The sequence below is a fragment of the Xiphophorus hellerii genome, chromosome 15 (genome assembly GCF_003331165.1).
Source record: "Xiphophorus hellerii strain 12219 chromosome 15, Xiphophorus_hellerii-4.1, whole genome shotgun sequence".
In the NCBI taxonomy this organism is placed as follows: domain Eukaryota; kingdom Metazoa; phylum Chordata; class Actinopteri; order Cyprinodontiformes; family Poeciliidae; genus Xiphophorus; species Xiphophorus hellerii.
Window position 1 is genome coordinate 24,860,183 of NC_045686.1, and position 19,181 is coordinate 24,879,363.

General features: G+C 42.2%; 2 protein-coding genes across 2 annotated transcripts; both read left to right on the forward strand.

Moving 5' to 3' along the window:
• The first annotated feature begins 93 nt into the window (after positions 1–93).
• Positions 94–12,281, forward strand: casp8ap2 (caspase 8 associated protein 2). Its single transcript, XM_032584395.1, is given in 13 exon segments — positions 94–389; positions 1,274–1,330; positions 2,795–2,872; positions 3,131–3,231; positions 3,312–3,386; positions 3,679–3,794; positions 3,921–5,181; positions 5,183–5,594; positions 5,634–6,356; positions 7,679–9,096; positions 9,098–10,260; positions 11,251–11,350; positions 11,420–12,281. Coding segments are annotated over 12 exon segments (5,535 nt in total). The 5' UTR covers positions 94–389; positions 1,274–1,305; the 3' UTR covers positions 11,483–12,281.
• Positions 12,282–12,359: 78 nt separating this feature from the next.
• Positions 12,360–17,486, forward strand: gja10b (gap junction protein alpha 10 b). The gene is made up of 2 exons (XM_032584416.1): positions 12,360–15,453; positions 17,139–17,486. The coding sequence occupies exons 1-2, from the start codon at positions 14,029–14,031 to the stop codon at positions 17,175–17,177; spliced, it is 1,464 nt and encodes a 487-aa protein (XP_032440307.1). The 5' UTR covers positions 12,360–14,028; the 3' UTR covers positions 17,178–17,486.
• Positions 17,487–19,181: the final 1,695 nt, after the last annotated feature.

Genomic DNA, 19,181 nt, shown 5'->3' on the forward strand with positions numbered 1-19,181 from the left:
ATGACTGTTTCCGGGTGGACTTCCGCTCCTCCGCCCTCTCTCTGTGTCGCCTGTTGATGACGCACCGGATAGCGTGTCACCAGCAAGTTGAGCAGCTTGTTCTCTCCAGCCGTCCGCCAGCCTGGCTCATCTACTGCCGCTTGCCGCTCTCCGCTGCTCTGGTTGGGGGTAGGAAATGCGGAACGCCAGAGAGCTTCGTGGCTCTCTGTAGAGTTGGAGTCTGTGAGCTTGTCAGACTTTGAGAAGTTTTTTTTCCTGTTGGAATCTGACAACAGTGCGTCGCCTGCCCTGGTAGCAGACCGCGGGAAAATGTCGTTACTTCCTGTCTAATGAAGTGTTGGCGCGACTTTGGTCTTGGAAATATCAACAAGGCACAGAGGAAAACTCAGGCAAGTAAGGCAGACATTCCAGGGATGGTTTCGGCTAATGTTTTAGTGGGTTTTTGGCTCAGTTCAGAAGGCTTAAGGATTTTTTTGTGCTGTGCTGTGACCGTAATTGCTAACGGTGGCTTTGTGACTAAAGCTGGTTTTGTTAGTGATAATTTATATCACTAAATTATCATTATTAGTACGAACATTTACAGGTCGATATTTAGCTGATATGTTTATGTTAAGGGAAAGATTTCCTTGCTATGTGACAGCAACGTTCCGTTCTGGAAACCTTAGCAACAACAAAGCTGCTTTACGGTAACAGATCCCGGAGAATCTCATCTGTTTACAGTCAGGCCTGTCATCTGCAGCTTCTGAACCTGCATGGAACCTCACACCTGCTAATACTGGAAAACTGAGCTTTCTTCCATGAATGATGTCTGAGAGTCATGGTAGGAAGGAAAGGGCAAACTAAACTCCACAATTACTTACAAATACTATGAAATACTTGAGAAACTATGAAAAACAGATCCCACCTTGTCACGATTTATTAAACAACAAAACAGATTAAGAAAGTCAAAAAGCTGTCATTAAATTGAAATCTTGTAGAGCCACCCTGAATGTAATTATTTTTCTTTTTTGGGAGGGATTTTGTCCAACACTACTTGTGTTTACTATGGAAACAGTTTGCTGCTCTCAGCCTTCCAGCCGGAGCCCAGACTCTCCTGGTTGTTCCTCTCACCAGGCCAGAACCTGTCAGGCTCCAGAGCGGTTTGCTCCTGCAGCTGTGCTTTACTGACTCTGTGGAGGATCTTAAACACCGTTTTATTGTACAAGATTGTACAATTCTTTAACAATTCTGACCAGTTTTTGGTTAATAATGGCTTTTTGTTTCTCATTACTAGGTTCTCGCTAAGAAGCAGAGCAGATTGAAAGGATGGAGACGTTTGATGCCTCTGATTGTAAGTCTCAGCTGGTTTTTCCCAAGGATTGTTGTGATATTTTTAAGTTATTGGTACTGAACAGATATAAATCTATAAACAGTTTGGTTTCTGTCAAGATGAAAGAGCGGACTAAGCAGCACAAAAACCAACACAAAAAGTATCTCTTTTTGTGTTGGTCAGTAATTGAATTTTACATAATTGCCACTGTTAAATTAGTTTATTTGGTTCCTGATCTTTGGGAAATATTTCATTCGATTTGATGATTGTTATGAATATTGCCACGTTCTACAAACAAACCTGGCAATTAGTCTTGTTTTTGTCATTTATTGAAGGTTTAAAAATCACAGCAGAGGAAAAGTAAACTGATAAGTAGGGTCAAACAACCACTTATATTCTGCTTTTCCTCGCTCTATGCATCGGCTTTACTCTACATGCAGACACGTTACCATGGCAACCCACACAACATCTCTGCTAACCCTCATTAGTTATTAGTGGGTTATTGTTTGAACTGTTTCTCAGTCCAACGCTCCAAAAAACATGTGTAAACAGCGTAACAGATAAATGCTATTGTGATGACATGCTGAGGGTGGAGTGGCAGTGCTAGAAGGAGGTTCTTAAAGAGACAGGCGCCTAATTTCAAGGTCTTATTCTGGGAATTTCTCTAAAATTTTATTTCACTATAGGACCGACACGTGAAACAACCAGGTGAGCCGAAGATGCCCTGCCGGTACTCACCGGGGGGCACTAATAACCCCCACTAATGAGGGTTATTAGTGGGTCTAATGAGGGTTATTAGTGGGTCTAATGCAGGCTAAGAGACTGAGCCCAAAAACCTTGGTCTCGGTTTGGTTGAATTGAACTCTGACGCGGTTTGAATGCAGTGTGAATGCAAGCTGACCAGACACCGCTCCAAAAGTAGGAAGCTAACTACAGTGCAGTGCATTCTGGTCAATATATTACTCTCTACTGGGTAATGACTTACCTTCATTACATCACAAGGTGGTGCTGGCATTTGACCCAGCTACTACAGACAAAAACAATGCAATTATTAGTATCCTGTGAGAAATATTTATTATTAAAAGCTTCTGTGTATGCAGGATGAAAACACAGTAGTCCATGTTTTGGTGCTGTTACTGCTTTAAATTAAAATTTCTGGGTTGGTAATAATCATCACAGCATACAGTGGGAGAACTGACATCCAGCTTATTGAGTGTCAAAGGGGATGTTATAGCAATACAGTGGTTATTAAACGTTTTAGAATCTCATTTTTATCAACTATTTCTTTTCCACTAACAACAATACACGATGGAAGTTCTGTATTTACCTCTCTTCCAAAATTTAAGAGGATTATTTAAATTCTTAGATGTTTCAGACAGAAAGTAGGCACATTTAGCATGACATATTTTTACAGTACATAAATTAGCCTACGCTCAGGCTATATTTTGTTCAAACCATTATTAAACCTCCTGTTCTTCCCCTCAGCGGTGGACCCCGGGGCTGATGAAGACTCTGTGGATATCTATGAAGGCCTGGATGCTGCTGGGGTTGGCAGCAACACTGGTAAAGGAATTCTTCCACTTTATTCTGTTTTGTAAGACATTGATAAATGTTTTGCAGGGTTTCCCCTAGGCCTGTCGCATTAACAAATAAATCAATTCATCAGATGATAAATTGAAATGAACTTGATAATTGTGATTTTCATGATTTATCAAGTACATTTATCAAGGGCAAGTAAAGCAAGGTGGCCCACCAGGCTTAGATTATACTGGGGGGAACACTGAAACATGTTTTACTGCATGTTCTGCTCTTGCTTTACAGAAAAGTGGCCTTCTGTTGGTTCTGGGCTGAAAGACTCGCTGGATCTTTATGAGGATATAGTGGCAGAGGAACAGAACAACAGGGAGACATCATACACCGAGGTAACAAGCTGCAGTCACCTGTTCAGCTGCAGGTCCTCCTCTTCAGGACCAGTCATCTCAATTTCTTTTTTTCTCTGCAGTTAAAATCCAGATTTGAAGCAACCCAAAATCAAATCAAAGAGCTGCACAGAAGACTACAGCAGATGGAAACACAGGTTTGTTTCAGCAAGTATTTTTGCAAGAAGATTGAGCGAATATTTGTAAATCATAATGTGTAATAAGGTCCTACTCAAAACACATATGTAACCATGTTATTTTAGTTTATTTGTTCAGTTTGTTTTTCAACCGAGTTCCCCAGGTTAAATGTCACATTAAAGTTGACAATTTTGTGAAATGATTAATTTTGGTCTAATTTTTCCCACAAAAAGTCAACATTTTAAAAAGTGTGTGGTCTTTATGATCATAAGATAATTATTAATGACATTGTTTTGTTTCTTCCATGGACAGAATACTGGCTTGAGCAGTGAGAACAATCGTCTTAAGAAGAACATCTCTGCACTTTTACGAACAGCAAGGCAAGAAATCATTCGGAAAGATGCTGAGATCAAGCAGCTGACTCAGCAGTGAGTGTTACTTTATAAACACATGGAAACAGAATGTGCTCTAGACTAGCACCCTGGGATGGACATTGACATTTTTAAATTCATATGTAATTTTCTCTAATAAGTAGCATTTGTTGTTTTTTGTAGGGTCCAAAGATTTCATCATCATCATCATCATCATCATCAGCCTCAGCTAAAACAAGCCCAGGATCCACGTTCATCTTTTCGAGCCTCCTCCAGCTGTTCCTCAACAAGAACACTTCCACTACCTTCTTCTCTTCCTCTTGTTCCTCGTCCTCCTCTTGCTCCTCCTCCTCATCATCATCCTCCTAATTTTGCTCCTCTTATTAGTTCCCAGTTTGAGGAGGAGCCTCCTCCAGCAGATACTCCTCAACCTACCTCAAAGGAAACTTGTCATTTCAGCAGATCCATGAAGTCCTCAACTCATAATTGCTCAAAAAGACATGAAACAGCTGAAAAACTGCCTGGAGTAGACGGGTGCACTTCCAGAGATAGAGAGGTCAAAGGTCAAAGTAATAAACTGTCTGAATCAGCAGAAAGGAAGCTTAGAGACTGTTCCCATCATAATAAGGACTCAGAGCAAAAGCAAGCTCACAAAGAAGACAAAGACACTAGAAAAGGGTTTGACTCCCAGTCTCACAAAAATAAGAAATACCAAAATGTTGGGAGACACTGCCGATCAGACGGAGCTAAAACTTCTTCACAAGAACATCTCCACTCTGTAGCTTCCTCTGAACACAGAAGAGAAGGCAGGGAAATTCAGAGAACAGATAAAGCCAGCTCTATAGAGCATGCTAAAGTTTCTGATCAGCAGTCAGGAGGGAGCTGCAGCCCAGAGTCCAGAAAAATCCCCAGAGGTCACAAATATGATAGTTGGTCCAATCCAAAGAACAAGAGAAGCTCCTCTCCAGATCAGTCCACTAAGTGCTGTGGTGATGGCAGTAGAGAACGGGAAAGGAGCAGACAGAGAGACCATCAGAGAAGTGTGGACAGACGGTGTGAGGATGAAATCAGGAGCAGGCATCACAGAAGAAGCAGTCAGAAAGAGAGCAGCAGAGACCGGGAGAAGCACAGAGATAAACAGACTGGGAAGGCTGATGGATCCAAGGAAGGACGACGGGAAACGAAACCTAGAGATGTGAAAAGATCCTTTGAAGAACCCAGCCCAGAAGCAAATACTTCTGTAAACGACAACAACTCAAACAGGAAGTTGTGTTTTATGGAAACACTGAATCTAACTCTTTCACCAATCAAAAAGTACACGAGGCCCAGAGATAGCAGCCTAGAGGAACCGCTAAGACTAGAGGGTGATGATGAGGAAAACTCCCAGCCTAACCTAGACAACATGTGTGTCATTGATGAGGTAGATGGAGGTGAGCTAGGATCAGAACCCTGAACCAGGACCAGGACACGCTGAAGAGCAAGCCTTGGAGGAGCTCAAAGCTCCATGTAACCAGACGTCCAACTTGGAAGACGTAGAGGAAGATGGCAACAATGGAGCTGAATCCCAAGGGAGACCCCTGGCTGTCCTCATTAGCTCCCTCTGGAGGCCACCCCAGGGTCCAGCAGACACAACCAAACTCCACACAGCAGCAGGGGAAAACCTGAAACATCCTGAGGAACCGCTGGAGCTGATCTCCAACACCTGGATAACTGAAAGAGGTCAGCTGGAGGTCACAAAGAGCTCCCAGCCCAGCAACACACCTCCACAAATCCTGGAGCAACACAGCAACTCTGAAGCACCGACCTCTGAGGTTCAACATGCTGCAACTGCTGATGAACATGCAGATCCACATGAACATGCAGCTCAACATGAACATGCTGCAGCTGCCGATGAACATGCAGCTCAACATGAACATGCTGCAGCTGCCGATGAACATGCAGCTCAACATGAACATACTGCAGCTGCTGATGAACATGCTGCAGCTGATTCAGGTGAAACTCCCGTTCCACCCAGACTCTCCCAGAGTACAGTCAGTGAAGCTGCAGCTTCAGCTCAGCCAGACGACACACACGGTACTGAAGAGGTATATGAGGAAGCCAGACTCAGAGATGGGTGGGGTCACCAGGCTGCGTCCCCTGGTATCAGCCAACCATCCTCTACCAGTGTTACCATGGACAACCATCCTGTTGGCCAACCACAAAGCTCTAAAGATTTGGATTCAGTGTCCAGCACTATCTGTCTGACCTCACTTCCTCAGAAGGGGCTGAGTCTGACCGAGGACATTTGTGCGATGACCCAGACAGACACAGACCCCAGGACCTCCAGCTCCCAGCCCAGCTCCTCTGTGGACTGCATTGGGGTATCCAAGGTCAGCAGTACCACAGAAGAGCTCAACCCCGCCACAGTTACCCCTAAGAAGTTTTGCAGCCAGGACTGTAAAAAAGAGCTGTCCAGTTCTGTGTCGCTGCCTCATGATGAAGACTCTATGATGCACACCCTGAGCAACCTGAAGAGGATTCCTGAGGTCATCAGCCCCCTGAGGAGCCCGGCACAGACGGCCAAGAGAGGTGTCCTCCATGTCCACAGCAAGCTGGGACATGTGAAGAGTCTTCAGAAAGGTATAGCCTGCCTGGTAACCAGATGGTCCTAGTAGCCCTGTCCTTCAGTCCCATAGGCTTTATCTGGCATGTAAAGCTGGATTCATGTGGACATGGCACCAACATGTCCTGATCCAAACATTTATTCTGGGGTGTTTTGATCTGAGTTAGTTAAAAAAGTATATTTTTAATACCCCTCACTGAAAAACCACAAAGTTCTGCTGTTTTTCACATGGAGCCCCATTTCCTCATGTCTTCATTGTGAGGGTGAGGGTAGCAGGTGGCAGCTGTAATCACATGAAAGGGTCTGGAATATTTGCTCCTGCTGTTTGAAGCTGCAAACTGGAGTGGACAGGTTTTGATTTAATTTCTTATTTTGTTAATATCTATATTGCTTTCCATTTTGATGGTGACTTTTTAACCTTAACCACATCTAATCTGTATTCTTTTTCCTATTGTTAAACACTGTTTTTTGAGTTCCTAAACACGTTCTCATTCAGAAGTAGAATAGAGTAGAAGCAGCCTTTATTGTCCCACAAAAGGGAAATTCAGGTATAACAGCACAAAAACTGTTAAAAACAATATATAAAAACAAGATTAACAATAGAAATAACAATATACTGTACAAGCATAAAAAAGACAAATACCGTGAGCCATTAGATCCTTTTTCTTCAGGACTAGATCCCAACATGTCATTTTATTTCCCAATACAAGCATCAATCATAATGAAGTGATGAATCATGGGAAGACAGATTTGTACTTGCATGTCAGTAATACCATACAAACATAATGGAAATTAAATTTAGAAAACTAAGTTGGAGAAAGTCTGGAATATGATAAGTGAGGTGGGCTCTCTGGATCATTGTTCAGTGACGTAGGTTTGAGAAAAAAATCAGTGAGTCTGTCAGCAGGTTGCCAACTGTTTTACTATAGAGGACTTGTCACTAAAGACTCGGATTCAGTGTCCAGCACTATCTGTTAAACCCAGACAGTTAAAACCCTCTGTGTCTTTGTGCTGACACTGACCTGTTGTATTGTCTTCTTTAGTTCTCTCACATTGAACTTGTTGGGTTATAGTGATTTATGTAGTAAACTGAACAGGACTATGGTCTTGGTCTCTCTGGACTTTGTTGAGTTGAATTTAGAGACAATAATTCATCCCTCAACATGTGTAAAATACCTGAAAATGATATTGACTTTGTTGCACCATAACCTGCCACTGATTGCCACGACTGTAATGATTTGTACAAAGGCTCTGGTGTTCCTGAATCTCTTCACTTAGTCTTGGATGTCTTGAATATTATCGTTGCATATACTGACAGTTCCTTTACCTTTCTGTCCAGAATTTTCCACCTCTGCTGCTGAGACCAACTTGATGAAGTTGGATGTTAATAAGGAGAACAAATATCCAGGTTCTCCTGCTAACCGAGGAGCACAGGACATGGTGAACATGGAGTCTGAGCAGATTTCAAGCCCTTTTGACACCGAACTGGAAGAAGGGGAAATTTTAAGCGAGAGTGATGAGTCGACTTCTAGTTCTCCTGTTCCTGCCACCAAGAGGGCAAAGTTAATGGAACCAGTCAGGAATAAACCCAGCCTCCAGTCTTCTTCAAGAAGAAAACCTGAAGAACAGCGGGTTGCTTCTAAAGAACCTCTTGATTCAGCTGCTGTCTCTACGCAAAGTCCCAGGAGTCGTTTTAAAACTGTTTGCCCATCAGCAAGCAAAGCATCTTTTTCGACTGTAGAGGAAATAATGGAAACATTCAAGATGGTTCGCACGGAGATGCGGAAAAAATACATGAAGCTTCATAAAACCTTTCCTAAAAAAAGCTTTTGGGGTGTGATGGACAATTTTCAGAAGTCTTTTTTAGAGTTTGTGGACGGTGCTCACTTTGGCCAGATATGCAGCGATGCCGAGGAGCTGAAGTCCAAGCTGAGGAAACTAATTACATCTGTGTTTAGCAAAGTGCTTAATAATGGCATAGTGAAACGCATTTTTGAACAGCAAGCAGTCAATCTAAAGCAAAAGTTGTGGGACTTCGTAGATGTCCAAGTGGACTACTTGCTCATGGACATCCAGACAACACTGAAAAGCCTCTGCCAAGCTGTCCGGACTCCCACTGAAGACAAGAGGCCCAGTGGACAGGGGACCGAGACTCAGCAGGCTCCAGTGAAGAAGCCGCTGTGTAAACAGAACAAGTCCCACCCCCCTAACTCCAGCCTGGGCCGGACCAAGTCATGTGCAGTAGTCCCTTACAGAACCGGACTAGGCAGCAGAGGTAAAGACATCCGTATGTCATACACAGAAAAAGATGGCGCCTCTCACATACATCCTCCAGGACGCGTAAACACACAAACTACGGTCAACTTCCTGTCCGACAGCAACGCTGCCTTGTCTCCAGACAAAACTAAGATGGTAATCCCTCAGAACGGCTCTGTGATCGATAGAACAGACTTTGAGCTGCTTACTGAGCAACAAGCATCCAGTTTGACATTCAATTTGGTCAGAGACTCTCAGATGGGAGAAATATTCAAGTGTCTTCTCCAAGGATCAGACTTGTTAGAAAGCACAGGGATGTGTGGAGACAACACTGCCTGGGCTGTTGGGACCCCAAGGAAGGATGGAGAGAGATTTCTCAACTTTGCCACACCATCAAAGTTCCTCTCACCATCCAAGTCCGATACTTCAGCCAGACTCATTGCTACCTGGTCCACCATTTCACCCAGACGGAGGTCATCCCCATGCACCAAAACCCCCATCCCCTCTCCACCCAGCCTTGTTCGATGAAAGTTGCCTCCTGGAGGTTCCGTCTGGAAACAGAGCGCTGCTGCAGGGCAGCTTGGCAACAGAGAAATACTCCATTCTAGCTGAAGATCTGGCTGTCTCCCTGACGATTCCATCTCCTCTTAAATCTGACAGCCACCTCAGCTTCCTCCAGCCAGCAGGCGTTGGGATCCATGTGGTGTCCACCCCAGACAGCGTTATCAGCGCACACATAAGTGAGGATGCTCTGCTGGATGGGGAAGACGCTACGGAGCAGGACATCCACCTAGCCCTGGACAACTCCAGCTGCAGCTCCAGAGACAGCACCACTTCCCAAACGCCTGGCAGCACTCTGTTCTTCAAGCCTGACGTTCCTATGCAGGCACTGGTGATGGAGAAGTCCAATGATCACTTCATCGTAAAGATTCGACAGATGAATGTGGCTGCAGAAGGCACACTAATTGCTGGAGAGCCGTTGAGGCAGACACTGATAGAAAAGAATCAGCAGCATGAAGAAGATGATGCCCAGGAACGTCTGAAGGTCGCTGGTCAGACAGAGAACAGCACTGGAAACCCAACCTCTGGATCACACACCCATGAACAGAGATGGACTCCTGGAACCAATCCATCCAACCCAAGACAAGACACTTCTACCCAGTCTGGGAAAACCACTCCTGAAACGGATCCATCAGATCCCAGTTCAAACATCAGTTCACCAACTTCCCACAGTACATTAGTCCCAGATCCCAGTAGGACACAGCTCCAAGTAGAGGCAACTCCACCCAAATCATTCCCATTCCAGTCCCAGAAGCAAACCAGTCCCCCCAGTGCCACTTTAAGCCCAAACACTAAGACACTGTTCTATGACTCAGGCAGAGAGGAGACCACCGTGTCCGAGTCAGAAAAGAGTCTCACCATCGACACAAGCAGCTCATCAGAGAAAACCTCCAGGGACTGTGAACAGCTCCGGAAACGGAAAAGACGACAGGAAAAGCTGAAAGCCAAAAGATGTAAAAAGGAGGACAAGAGTCTGCAGGAGGTTTCTCCATCCAGGAAGAGTGACGAGGAGTTGAAACTTTCCCCAGCAGCTCTGTCCCCAAGCAGCCTGTCTGCCAAGAACATCATCAGGAAGAAGGGCGAGGTGGTGATGGCATGGACCAGGTCAGTAGCATGATTCACTGAAGTCACGTGGAAATAAAAGCACTTCTCGCATGACTTCAGTCCACTCATAGTCATACCACAGTCATGCCATCAATGGCTCTGTTAAAGTCTTGACATTCTGACACTTTTTATGTGGAAAAATGTATCATTTAGTTATAGCTTTTGATCATTTTCTGCTGGCTGAATAAATCACAAATTAAAGTTGGACAGGACATTAGAACGAAGCAAACCAGCTTTACATTCCAGTGTTTAATGTATCATTTTGTAACTGTGGTCATTAGAGGGCATTTCCTCTGACCCTGTTGGTTCCAGCACAGTCACTGATACTGAGTGACTGATACAAATGAGTTGATGTTGGTTTCTTTTTCTAGAAAGCTCATTGGGGAGGAGGGATGACTGGGAACTTAAAAATCTTAATGATTTTGGATGAACATCTTAGTTTTATCATTTGGCTTTTATTTTATTTTTTATTCAGTTTAACTGCATATAAACCAAGTTTCAATCAGCTACATTTGATACATTTTAAATGACTGGATTGAATCGAGTTGACTATACAGTGCTGTTTAGGAAGAAAATAAATGCTTTTACTTTTGCACAGACAGATCATGTGTACATGTCTTGTTTTTAGCCTAATTTTATTTTTAGCCAAGTTAAAACATAAACATTTATATATTAACTAAATAAAACCTCTATAAACAAATATTTGCTATTATCCTAAGTTCCATGTAGAACCCTTTTCAGTGGACATAGATGGAATTAGAAGTTAAAGCAAAAGTTTTGCGTCTGTTGTTTAGTTTTGCAAATTTATTTTCTGTTTCTATTGTTCCTCCACTGCCTCATCCAAATGTTCCAGTTGAACTTAGATGTCAGTGTGAAACACTTTGACCTTTAAGCAGTATGCAGTACTGTTGGTCAAACAGAGCAAGTAGGCAAGTTTAAAGTTCCGATGGTGAAAGGATGCTCAGTCTCTTTTGCTCATCCTCTCCTCAGAGATGAAGATAGAGCCATTCTGATGTTCCTGAAGACCAAAGGAGCTTCACGGGAAACGTTCTCCACACTGTCTGAGAAACTAAACAAGCCGTCAGGCCAGGTGAGCAAGTCTTCAGTCTTCAGGGTTTTATTTAAGGTTTGCAGTTATTTACTGTTTGATGTTTTTCAGATTGCTCACAGGTTTTACCAGCTTATGAAGCTTTTTAAGAAGCAGGGGAAGATGGACACGTGATTGTCCCAGTCTACAGACAGAGGGAGATCTCACCCACCTCAATACAATTAAACTCTAAATGCCTGTTAAATGGAAAGTTCTGGAGAGTCCTGAAGAGTTGGTTCAACACCAATGCTATGCTCCGTGGACTTCATTTTCAAACGACTGGAAGCATAATTGCTTCTTGTTGAGGGATTTCTTCTGTGTTGAACTGATTCATGGCTAATTAAAACAGAAAGCTAAAGGATATCTGATTTTTTGATTCACTGTCTGGAAATGGTTTTACTTTTGTGTTCATTTTTAACCAACTGAGACAGTTTTTTTGTTTTAAGCTCCTCTTACTGAAAATCCATGACAGTATCTGCATATTCCCCTTTCAATAGTATCAATTTGTACAGCAATCAAAACCATCTCAGGAGTATGTCTTCCAACAGACAGCTGGAAAATGTCCGTCTTCAGACATTAGTTTCCAGCTCAGGAAAGTTCCATGTTTTCCTGTTAGTGGATCACCTCTGGAAACTTGGAAGGATCACTCAGCAATAACTCATCTGCTGTCAAACAGATGGATTTGGTCATTATTGCAAACAATCTTTGTATGATGCTGGTCAACTAGCATTGGTGTTTCTAATGAAAACGTTTACATGTCCAATCAAGGCAGCAGAGAAGTATTAAACGACTCAGATCAGCAGACTGTTCACACTGTTTCTGTGCCTTGATGGCATCTAGTTGAAATCATCTGATTATATAAATCAAAACAGAATGCATTATTATTCTTCATGTTGTACATATCCTTTTCTGAAAGTAAAGTTTTATTTATTTATGCCTGTGTCAGATGGGAGGTTCTTTATAATGGATCTTTGTCTTTTTTTATGATGACATCCACTGAACAGAAAATGAATATATCTGCTCTCTGAACTCTACACATTAAATGTCATTTAAAAGGATTTTTTAAAAAGAATTTTTTAGAAGCATATTGGTGAGGTCAAACACTGATGTTGGGAAAGAAGGCTTGGCTCACACTCGTCTCCAATTTATGACTGGTTTTCTATTAGGTGAAGTTCTTTGACACCAAACATGCTCAGTCATGTCTTTATAAGTCCTAAACATTGCTTCAGTAATGCACTTAGACTAGGCTGGAGCACTGAGTGAGCCATTTTATTAGGAATTACCACAGAATACAGCTACACTGACCTAGTGACCTGTCGAGTGTTTTTTACAAACTGCTGTCTGTGTGGTGACAGTATTGGACAAATAATCTGTGAAAAAAATCACACTGCTCATCCAGAAACAACCAATCAGTCAGGAGGTCTTAGCACTGTCTATCACATCAGTGTACATGCCGCTCAGTGTGCTAATGGTGGAGCAACAACTTATTGCAAAAAAACTATCTGCTGTCATTTGTGGCCATGCTAATTAGCCTGAGCATTCATGACAGGCGCCGCTGTGGGGAGGGAGCTGTAGCGTAGCAGAGAGAAAGGAAGATGTGGTGAGCAGCGTGTACACTAGCATGATTGACAGTGCTAAGACTCTCCTCCTAGCTCTGATTGGTTGTGTTTGAATGTGGTTTATTTCTGCAGATGGCAATAGAACCACAGGGAGGAGGCAGGGGAGCTTGACTTTTTCACAGACTGTAATATACTGTCATCTAAATCCACATGAGAACGACTTTGTAAAGGCTTTGGAATGGAACAGCAAAATTCCAAAACTAAATTGAACAGACAGTTTGTGGGCTAACCTGGAGAAAGCTGTAGACAAGAAGTGAGAACAGATTTTTCTAGACAAGAGTGGGCAGATACTAACAAGTCAAGATGATGAAAGACTTTTAACAGTGAAGACTGAATTCTGATAAGGAATCACAAGGTATTCATTCAAGAGTGTGAACAAATGACTAAACTGACTTGCATGTGATTTTCCCACATGAATGGCCTTCATTCACTGTATTCAAACAGGAAGGGATGAGGAGGGTTTCATCCAGAAAGGCTCCAGATCAAGTTAGTGACGGCAGGGTCAAGGACCAAAGCCTGTGGATACTGAGTGCCTGAGCTGCTGCTGCTCTAAGTAACCTAACCTGCTGATATTCAAGATCCAGAGTAATGGAGAAACTTGTTGAATCTTTGTTGTTTTAGTCATGTTATAGTTCCCCTGGAGCCTAAGGAAGCCTGAAAGCTTTGGACAAAGCTGTATATTGACACCTTAGTCAGCGCTATTTCCAGTTTAGTGTCCTGATAAAAGTGTGGCAGGATGAAACTGACCTCGGGGCGTTGTAGGCCTGTGTGGAGGATCAATAGCTTCAAACTGGAGACCTAGTTAGCAACAACATTGAAACAGAGTCGGCCACAGAGCACAGCGGGGTTTTAGCAGTCTTCAAGGGACAGCCAATGAGTCCTGATGTTGCTGCAGATGGATCATCTTTTTTGTAAGATCTTTATTATCAAATACACAAAGCAAGGGCTCTAGAAGACTGGTAAGTACAGCTTTTCCTTTGATATTTAAAACATTAACATAAAAGTCTTACAATACACGTTATCTTCTTTATTCACTCACAGCTACTAATAATGTGAGAGAAAATGGGGGACTGGAACTTGTTGGGGAGTATCTTAGAAGAGGTCCACGTTCATTCGACCATTGTGGGGAAAATCTGGCTCACCATCCTCTTTATCTTCCGGATGCTTGTACTTGGCGTTGCAGCAGAGGATGTTTGGGACGATGAGCAAAGTGAGTTTGTCTGCAACACAGAGCAGCCAGGCTGCAAGACTGTCTGCTACGACCAGGCTTTCCCTATCTCCCTCATACGCTACTGGGTCCTGCAGATCATCTTTGTGTCCTCTCCCTCACTGGTTTACATGGGCCATGCTCTGTATCGCCTGAGAACCCTTGAAAAAGAGAGGCACAGAAAGAAGGCCTGCCTGAAGGCAGAGCTGGAGGGGGCAGATGCTGACCAGGAGGACCACAAGAGAATCGAGCGGGAGCTCAGGAAGTTAGACGAACAGAAGAAAGTCAGGAAAGCTCCGCTCAGAGGATCATTGCTGCGCACGTATGTTTTTCATATCCTGACCAGGTCTGTGGTGGAGGTGGGTTTCATCATTGGTCAGTGTGCTCTTTTTGGCATTGGACTATCTCCTCTGTACAAGTGTGAGAGACTGCCATGCCCCAACAGTGTTGACTGTTTTGTGTCGAGGCCTACAGAGAAAAATATTTTCATGGTGTTCATGCTTGTTATTGCCGGAGTGTCTTTGTTTCTCAACCTTCTGGAGATTTTCCATCTGGGTGTGAAGAAGATCAAGCAAATTCTTTATGGATACAAATATGGAGATGATGACAGTGTCTGCAGGTCAAAGAAAAATTCTATAGTGCAGCAGATTTGTGTTCTCACTAACTCCTCACCACAAAGGCTGATCCAGCTAACTCAAGTTGCCAGTCCTGTTACATCAGATCCTTACAAGGATGCTCAAAGAGATGTGCTGCCTTGTAACTTGGTTACAGCAGGTTGCCAGAATACAGAAGGCATGGACATCTCACAGCAGCGTCCTGTACAGACGTTCCGGCCGAGCCAAGGTGACATCCAGCTTTTGAGACAACTGGGGGCTGTGGAGCGGCGGCACACTCTGGAGAACAGAAAACCGTCCTTCAGCAGCGATGAGTCAAACGGACCTCATTGCCTGGGCAAGCCTCACTATGCAGGACCGCGAGCAACGCTGGTGGCCAGCCACATTGAGATCCCAGCTGCCCTGAGGATCCCTCAGAGGAAGCAGAGTAAAGTCAGTGTCTGCAAGGAACTCAGCGACATGAGTGATTCTCCAGAGAGCGACCACTATCCCACAGCCAGGAAGTGCAGTTTTATGTCCCGAGGACTGTCAGAGGCCAAGCTTGCCAGTCCGTCTGACAGCGACGCCTCTCAGAGTGGAACAGATACTGAGGCCCAGCACTTCAACCAGGGGGAAAGCCCAGTGATGACCCCACCGCCCCCCGCCTCTGGGAGGAGGATGTCCATGGTAAAAACACATTCCTTCTAGTGAAAACTGTAGCACCCTATATTACGCTTAACGTGCTATAATGCTGAAAATGTTTTTTTTTTTTTTTTTTGCTGATGCAATAAAACTACTCATATTTGATTCAGTGGAGTCGAAGAAAGAGATTTTACAACAGGACACCCAGGCCGGTCCTGGTTCTTAACCCAGAGCATTTCATGATGATGACACATCATAATAGATGATGTTATGATTTACTGGTACAAAAGAAATGTCTCAGTTGATAAGCAAAATAATATTTAAAAAAAAACCGTTACTCATAAGTCCTATGAAGAGAATGCAACACCAAAACAAATCTCTGCCATGGAAAATCAGCCCAAAACTTACCAAGTCATACAGGAAATCTGTGAAAACTGTGCTGTTGTTTAATTTTGTGTGGAGGGTATTTAGATATAGATCTGATGCACAATGCTCCAGTCAAATCTTCAAACAAGACCACCTAAATATGTATGAGTTAGGTCAGCAGCATGAGCTCCACCACCATGCACACAGGAGCATTATTTAACTGAGAAAAATAGTGACTAGCATAAAATCGTGTTTTGTGCATCAGAGAAGTTTGAGATTTAGATTCATATCCATCTCCGTCTGAACAATACGTTTATTAATGCATATCTCACCAGTACTACAAGTCAAACATTTCAGATAATGGACGTCTGAACTTTTTCAACCATTCAGTTGTATTTAGTATGCTCAAAATTACCGACTGGAGACACCACCTGATTATCAGGAAATAAAAATCAAATATTTTTCCATCTCAGTTATTGTTTTATGATCACTTGCCTGATGAGGTTTGATATTAAATAACATTAGCTAAAGGATTATGTTTAGCACTGAGGAGAGAACAAGTTCTGCACACTTATGGAAAACAAACAACTTCTCTCCAAAATATAAAAGAATGTATTAACAAAATTTTATTTCTATATTTATTAACAAGATACAGTTCAAAATTAATTATCAGGTGGTGAATCATAAAACTCACTAATTTAGTAATACTGAACTAAACTACTAGAAGTAAAAATGAAAGAACAATGAAAAACCACCAGAATAAATAAGAATAAATTCAATAACCAATTAAATAATGCAGTAATATCACAGTTCAGAATGAGTATGTTCATTTAGTACCAAGAAATAATTTGGAATGAGGACAAATTAACTTTAAACTAAATCAAATTCAGCTTAAGACTAAATTGAGAACAACACTTTGTATGTGTTCAGCAGTTCACCATGCTTAGCAGAAGTGAAGATAAAAACATTTTGCAAAGTAATGTTTCATGAACTAATTTGCTAAGAGGTTGATACAACAACAGCAGATCTTTAATGTATTGTGGTGCTAAGTTGTTCAGTGACTTATAAACTAACAGTATTTTAAAGTCTATTCTCTCAGAGAAGAACTTTAGAACTGGTGTGATGTTCTCTATCTTCTTGGTTTTAGTCAGAACACCAGCAGCAGCGTTCTGGATCAGCTGCAGCTGGAGGTTTGATTTTTTTTTAGGCAGACCTGTGAAGACATAACTCAAGATATACATTGTAGAGTAATGTATATGTTGAAAACATAGAAATATTAAGTCTTTTTTAAAAAACTTTGAAAAAAGAAAAGTCTACTTTTTGGATAACAAAAGACTAACCACAACTGTTTTTTTTTCTTTCAGAGCATGATTCTGGAGTTGTCTTCAATCATGAAGAAGTGAACCAGAAACATCCATGTTGGCGTGAGGCCAGAGGCACTGAGGACTTCTGTAGACATAAACACTCACATCATGTTTCACCTCATTTCTAGTTTCAGTGTAACTTTCACCATCTGATGGTATTCACTCATACACTTAGAGTTTCTGTGTTTAGGTTTGTGGATCCAATCACTGATTCATTTGTGTCAATTCATGCATGGCTGGACATAAAGTGAGTCTCAACATCTTACATAGCAAAGATGTTGGATTACAGGATGTAACTTAGGACAGTGGGCAATGACAGAGAACTACAATAAAATTCTTTTGATAACATTTTCAGATACTATTTCTTTTCTTGTGCAGTACACACTTCTAACTTATTCTTATATTTTTTGTTCTTTTTACAGAGAGGGGACATTATCACCAGCTACTGAGTCTGTGCATTAGTCAACCTTAACTTCATAGTACTGGACAACTTATTGTTGTATCATTAAATTATTTTTATTTGTCAGGTTTTAGAAAACATTAACAAGCGTTTAAAACATTTAGATCATATACAGTATGCTTTAGTTATTTTTTTTAGGGAAGTGGGAATGTCCTTTTAACTTCATACAAATATGTACTGTATATCATAATCTAATATCAGTACCTCTGGGGCTCTATGACGCCTCAGAAGTTCAGAGAATATTTGGGAGCAAACAGCATCATAAAGTCCAAGGAACAGAGCAGATCAGGGAGAAGCTGTGGAGAAGCTTATTTTCTGAGCGTTGAACGTCTGACTGTTCAATCCATCATCTGGAAATTGAAAGAATACGGCACAACTGTAAACCTACCATGACAAGGGAGATCACCTAAACTTCCAGCTGAACAAGAAGAGCTCTGATCAGAGATGCAGCCAAGAGAACCTTAGTGACTCTGGACCAAATGATCCACAGCTCAGAGGGGGAATCTGTCCACAGAAAAGGTATTAGGCATCACTGCACAATGTTAAAATAAAACCATAAGAAGTCCCATTTGCCATGATGGACACAGCAAACATGTGGAAGAAGAAGCTTTGGTCAGATTAGACAAAAAAATTGAACATTTTAGCCAAAAACCAAAATGCTATGTGTGGTAGAGAAGTAACACTTCACATCACTCTGAACACACCATCCCCACTGTCAAATATGGTGGCGGCAACATCATGCTCTGGGGTTGTTTCTCTTCAGCAGGATCAGGGATGATGGTCAGAGTTGACAGAAGATGGATGGAGCAAAATATAGAGAAATGCAGGATGAAAAACTGTTTGTCTAAAGACTTGAGACTGGGTGAAGGTTCAGCTTCCAGTAGGACATTCACCCTAAACATAAAGCCAAGGATACAGTGGAATTATTTAAAACAAAATATATTCATGTGTTAGAATGGCCCAGTCAAAGTCCAGACCTAATCCCAATCAAGAATCTGTGGCAAGATGTGAAAAGTGCTGTTCATAAACGCTCAGTGTCTAATCTGACTGAGTTTGAGCTGTTTTAAAAAGAAAATTGAACAAAATGTGTTGGTCTTTCATATTAAATTCCAATGGAATATATTCATTTTTGTGGACACAAGGTACATCACTGTACCTGTTGGAACTTGAAATATGAACTTTCTGTCTGTTCCATGTGCAACAGAGATTTGGGTTAACATTTTCTACTGTAAGTTTTTATGAGGCTACATTTATACAAAACTGGCCAGAGGCTAAATTGCAGGAAGTTTTACTATTTTTAAAGGTTTTATTGGCTTTAGTCATCTTTATTTGATAGTGAATTAACAGGAAAATGGGTAAAGTGAGGAGAAAGGGGAAAACATGAGGCAAAGGTCACCAGGCCAGGAATGGAACCTGCGAAAGCCGCGCCAAGGACGAAGACCTCCGTATGTGGGTTGTGCTTTACCTCTGCGTCACCACAGCACCCCCAGGCAGTTTTATTGTTTCCTAAATAACACATGAACAGTGACACTGTTTGTTTAAACAATGCTTATTGTAACCAACATGTCCTTTGCTTCTCACCT

Coding starts and splice junctions, on each gene's coding strand:
- gja10b (XM_032584416.1), top strand. CDS start 14,029: ATGGGGGACTGGAACTTGTTGGGGAGTATCTTAGAAGAGGTCCACGTT. Junction 15,454..17,138: donor CTGGGAGGAGGATGTCCATG/GTAAAAACACAT, acceptor TTTTTCTTTCAG/AGCATGATTCTGGAGTTGTC.